Source organism: Citrus sinensis, chromosome 3, assembly GCF_022201045.2.
Source record: "Citrus sinensis cultivar Valencia sweet orange chromosome 3, DVS_A1.0, whole genome shotgun sequence".
In the NCBI taxonomy this organism is placed as follows: domain Eukaryota; kingdom Viridiplantae; phylum Streptophyta; class Magnoliopsida; order Sapindales; family Rutaceae; genus Citrus; species Citrus sinensis.
Window position 1 is genome coordinate 34282949 of NC_068558.1, and position 6108 is coordinate 34289056.

The window sequence follows — 6108 nt, forward strand, 5'->3', positions numbered from 1 at the left end:
GAACGCAAAGGGCAGGGGCATAATCTCAGGCTTTTTCTTCTTTTTATTTGTTTAGTGTGCGCATTATGAATAAATTGACAACACCATTAACTTGATATGTCAGTAAATTTTGTGCTTGCTTGTGCTTATTATAAAAGTAAAAGGACTTGGGTGCTCCAGACACTTTGATCATTATCCATTCATTATCTACAACATGCGTATGAATATGATCAAGATTGGTTGCATTTTACACATAGCATTGGCAAGGAGTGAATGTGAAAAGAAAAATGATCCTGTTCAAGGATCCAAGAATTTTCAACTTGATGACTGCTGCTGGAGGAGTGCCCCAAGACTTTTCCGAAGCTCGATGGCTGCTGCTGGAGGAGTGCCCCACTAAGAATATTGATAAGAGAGTGAATCTTCCACCGTTCCCGTTTTTAATTCAAGATCCAATGCACCTAAGCAACATAAAGGAATCCTTCAGTTAACTGACGACAAATTCAAACATACAGTCGCAATTAAATTAAAAATATGCGGGGGTGAACTAAATTCATACCTTCACTTTGGAAGTTTGCTCTACTATTGGGTGAGATCAAGCTGTCTGCTGCCTCTGCATATACTACAGTCTTCTAAATCCTCTTGAAGACCATCAATAACGAAATCTTCATATGAACCATCCTTTGGATTAAAAAGTACAAATTTCTCGCCCAAAACAGACAAAAATAAATCACTGTCCTTGAAGGGACACAAAGGCTGCAAATGCAGAATTGAATTGGCTAATGAAATTCTGGTCCAGGATTCTTTCACGCCATATTCTTTCATAATCCAAAATTCTTTCTCCCATTTTGTTGTCACTGGGATTAAACAAAGACAGTCTCCTATGCTTCTAACTGAATATGAATATATGGCATCATATTCGTATAAATGAGGTAAGGCTAAGAATTTGAACTTGTCTTCCACCAAATCAAATGCAGCAATCATAAAGGGGTCATCAAAATTGAGCTTACAAAAACCAAAGTGGATAGTTCGGTTGAGATGGATCGCCCAAAGATCTGCTCTAAACTCTACAAAATTATTAATTTCAAAAGTTTTCCATGTATTGTTTCTTAAAGAGAAGACATGCACACTTGTTACTTCGACTTCATCATAAGGGTCAGAAACTCCGAAAACCTTGAAGTCATCTATTGACTGAGCATAACCTAAGGCGTATAATGATGTATATCTCTCATCGAAAGGTTTATAAGGTGGTATTCTCTTGAACTCTCTAGTGGTATAATTGTATATAACGTGTGAACTTCTTGGAGTGTCATCATAAATGAGTAACCACAACAAACCATTACAAGAACCGAGGATCCAAGCACAATCATTACAGCAGTTTTCGATTGGAAAATGAAGCTGATCTACCGTTGTAATTCCTCTATCGATGTCTAAACAGAGAAGAGAGTTTCTTACTATAAGATCGTCGACCATTACTGTTTGTCTTTGTTGGTTTTGATTTTTGTGCAACTTGACGAACCAAGGACTGGTGATTAAAGCCATGAATGCCTTTGATAGACACTTGAATCGACAGAGAGACTTGGCGGGCATTTTTGAGAATATGTCAACGATGATATCTTGAGGAAGACCCTCCATTACTTCTTCTGCAAGTGAAGCAAAAACTTTAGGGTTTTTAAACTACTTTGTTAGCCGTGATGTTTCTAAAGTAGTTGTGTATGTACGTGTTTTTCTATATATATATATGTTTGGATAATAATGATTCCAATTTAACGAAAATCTCGAGTCAGATTCAGTTAATGCCAACTTTTCCTTTCCTGGGAAAATTAGAACCGCACAAGTAATCCTAGCCATGTTAGGAGAGCACTACGTGAGACTAAACTTTGTTCCTGTAAATTAGTCCTGACTCATGACCTCAACTATACTAAACAAGTTTTTTGACAATTAGTCCTGTCCCCAATGAGGATCTTTCGCACTACATAACGTGAGACTAAACTTTGTTCCGTAATGGGGACTCCCCATTACCCCAGCATGAGGATCGTTCGCAAAGACTTGATACCGAATGGGCCTCGTAGTGTCAAGATGATACCGGTTGATTCAGATGATCTTTGGTTTGCTTACAATCTCGTAGCTGGTAAAGATCCTTTCTTGGCCATCACTTTAAGGAAAGTTGTAAGACAGACGAAATCTGGTGGAAAAGATGCAGAATGGGTGAAGCTTAAGTCGGAAATCTGGTGGCCGTCACTGTCAGGAAAGTTGTATGACAAGGAAGGATCCATTAAGAATATTTTAGAAAATGAATATGTTAAAATTGGGGCTTCCATGCTCTGAAACTTGAGCTGCATCGGCCATTTTTTTGACAAAGGATGTTTGGGACTCATTGGTATTAACAAATATCTTTATTAATTGTTGGTAGAAGCATGACCATCACTCGTTCAAGAATTGAAACTTCAATTCCGCGCAAGCATGGTCCTGCGGTTGCCCGTTATGTGTGGACTTTGAATAAGTTCTTTGAGAGTGTTCTACATGCTTTCCTGAAACATGTTGATTTCAACGTGCTACGTTGTGCGGAAACAAGTCCCGGTTTCACTGAAAACCAGTGTCATCTTCACCTACTGCTAGAGGCAGAGTGAAGACAGTTGAGACCAATTATTGAGGACAAGTCGCGAATAGTTCTTGTTCATACGAGTTCAGGATACAAGCAGAGAAGTTTTGTATGCTTCAAGTGTAATGAATATGATCAAAGATACTAAAGCTGCACAAGAGGTTCAAGTTCTCAAGGAATTTTTCAACATGATTTCAAATGATCCTACACGTCCATGTTGTGGATGAAAGCATGTGGAGGTTGCCCATCAACGGATGGCCGTGCAAACGCTGCACATTACAGATGATCTTTTCAGGAATACTGAAATAGCGACTAGGAAGAAGTATGTTGATTTGGTAAATTCGGTTAAGGATTCAGGAGGCACTGCTCATATATTTTCGTCTATGTCTCAAGGCAACCTGGGACAATTGACTGGTGTAGCTGCAATTCTTCGATTCCCTCTACCAAATTTGACGAAGTCCGCAGTTTGGAATCGAAACTTAATAGTAGCACTTGTATTGATTTAGGTATTGAAATTTTGCAACTTTAGAGGATAGGCAGAAAACAGTTATGATTAGAAATGGCCAAAGTTTAGAATATTTAGACCAAAGTAATTGTTTTTTTTTTATAGAAATGATAAATGTTCGATGAAATGTATGAAAGAAAACATAGTACCGGAACAAGGCTGCAGGAAATTTAATTGCATCGGAGATGTGACATCCTAAGAACAAATTTTAGTGTACGTTAGTGAAATAAAGCTAGACCTGCAAGCACAAAGAAGAATGGATAAGCACAACAAGCCGTTACAAGAACCGTAGATAGAAACAGAATCATCAGAGTGTTTTTTGATTGGAAAATCAAGCGGATCCACTGTAGTAATTTTGGTATCAAGGTCTACCCAATGAAGACCTTTTTCAACAGAAGCAACAAGGCTTTGCCTTTGTTGGTTTTGAGTCTGGTGCAAATTGACGAACCAAGGATTGGTGATTAAACCCATGAATGACTTTGAAGTTTTTCACGGCAAACTGTAGCCTCCACAATTATAGGACAAAAGTTCAGTTGCACTAATGCTAGCTACTAAGTCCGAACTTGGCTAGGAATACTGGTCCGGTTCTAATTGTTCTAAAGAAAGGATTCTTAATTTGTCAGAAAAAAAGAAAGAAGAAAGGGCGTTCTAGCTAATAAAGTTTATGTAAAATTGGAATTCTTTCTTGTTTGGGTTGGTTTAATGTTGAATGTGAGAGTTCATTACAAACGTGGAAAGAGAAACAAGTTGTCAGTTTAAGCTAACTCTGGTTAGCTTTGGGATTTTAGTTAGCCACCAAAAACATGTGTCTTGGTGTACAAAATAGAAGCTTCTCAAAATTAAAAAAAAATTAAATTCTCGCTGACTTAAATCATGTGAATCTCAATCTCCAAATCAGCTGGTTTTATAAGTCAAGTCACCCGTGACAAAAATAGGTGGTCAAAATTGTAATTATTGATGGCAATACTTCTCAAAATTGTAATTATTTATGGCCATTGCCCCTTAACTTATTCATACGGAGATGTGCTTATTTGTAACAAAGTTTTCTCAAAATTAATAGTACTTTTCAATCAAAGGTATATATTCATATTTATCTATTGATATTTTTACATATTGTAAATTCAGTTTTCTATTTTTAGCATTTTTGTTAAACCTCGAATTTGTGATGAAGAGAGGGAGACCCATGCTCACAAAAAGAATTGAGAATATCTGCGGTATAACTTCGATAAATTAATAGACTTAGAACCATGAAAAATCTAGTAGATACAATTTGACTAAGGAATTTAATTGACAGATAGAAACTCAAGAACAGAGAAACTAGCATCGCGTGCCTGAGTTGTATTCTTTAAGCTCCATTTGGCAGTCCTGCGTTGTGGGAACCCAATAAATCTTAAATTTGAACTAATTTCAATTTGCGTTTGGGAGTTTTAAGCACCGCAGCGCAGCACTCCCAAACAGAGGCTTATTCCACTTCTTGTTTATCAATCCTCGCTATGAATGAGCTGTGTATTCTCCAGTATCCCCTGTTCATGGACAAGAAATACTCCTCCGGCAATTGAAGGCATTTGAATTAAACTCAAAATTGGAATATGAATTTGATTATTTGAATTATTTATTTCCAAATAGATGAATAGCTATCACAACAAGGGCACTGAACGAGTAGAATAAAATATGTAAAGTCAAATGTAGCTGGCAGCCTCTGCTCTTCTTGTCCAAAGAGTCACCTTTGGTTTGTGAACGGACGTTTTATTTTCCGGATGGTCAAATTCCGGAGGAAAATTCTTCAGGATTTTCTGTTCACTAATTAGTGGTAGCAGTAAACAAAATCCTGGCTGGTAAATTTGTAATTAATCAAATGTAGACAGTCCAGCACACACCTTACATAAATGCCAAGCCATGAGTTGTGTGCAGATCTTGTAGACTCACTAGCAGTAACGCATCATCTTCTATGGCACTAACAGCTTGCCATGAGTATGTCTTCGTCATCTACTACAAGGATTATTGTCTCCTATAATAATGAGAGACTTTCTGCTAGGATACTATTAGTATTCTGTATTTTCGTCTACTGATTTAGTGCTACTTGTTCAACTAAGTAATCCAATAATTGTCCTTAAGGTGCTTTGATTGTCTACACACAAGAGGAGTTTCCACTAGTGGGAACATAGTTGACATCACCTGTAACGCCACAAATTCCCATATATATTAAATTATGGAAATTGGGCTTTCATTGAGAATTATGAGTGGCCTATAACCCTTATTAAGAGGTTATTTATGAGATAATTTTGGGAAAAGTGTTATTTTTCCTAATTAAATAGGATTTCTTAAGACTCCTTATAAATTCATACTTTTTCCCTTCCATAACCCTAAGTTCACGACGTTTATTCTTCTTCTCTGCTGCTCTTTATGCTCCTACCCAAATCTTAGGATTCAAACCTTTGTTTAGGAGAGAATCAAAGCGACGGGTAAGTTATTCTCCCTGTTCTCAACAGATTTCTAATCACTCTATCTAGGGTTTATATTGGCACGACTCTAGATGGTTATAGATCATAATGCATGATTTAGAATGTATTTAGGTTTTGTTTAGGGTTTTGATTCATTATGAGTTTAGGTAATCAATCCTTGACGTATTAAGCACAGGATAATTCTGGACAGCATGAGTATCTCGAATTTAAAACTATATTTTCTGAACGAATTTTCTTATAAAATTTATATTTCTGGAAACTAGACATGTAGGGCTTCTTGATTAAATTTTATTTCATTAAATTCGACTTCTTTTTCAATTTTATATGTATTTTCGAAATAGAAACCACTGCACTGGAAAACTGCGATTCCAGCATTGCAATCGGATTCACAAGACTATTTGTACCATCAAATGAACTCGAAAAATTATGAAAGTTTATATGTAGGTTAATATATGTGTCTAGGATTCCCAGTTTTAATTTCATAATTTTATGATTAGTATTTTATTTTATAAAAATCACGGAACCCGTTCTGTTTGGTTTAGATTATGTGAAAATAGTTTCGA

General features: G+C 36.4%; 1 protein-coding gene and 1 pseudogene across 1 annotated transcript; one reads left to right on the top strand and one right to left on the bottom strand.

Annotated features, from left to right (window-relative positions):
• Window positions 1–558: 558 nt before the first annotated feature.
• On the bottom strand, window positions 559–1611 carry LOC107174445 (F-box/kelch-repeat protein At3g06240-like). The gene has a single exon (XM_015525343.2). It carries the CDS (start codon window positions 1609–1611, stop codon window positions 559–561), a length of 1053 nt encoding a protein of 350 aa, XP_015380829.2.
• A 393-nt stretch (window positions 1612–2004) lies between these two features.
• LOC102630825 (protein PELOTA 1-like) lies at window positions 2005–3084 on the top strand (annotated as a pseudogene).
• The last annotated feature ends 3024 nt before the right edge of the window (window positions 3085–6108 follow it).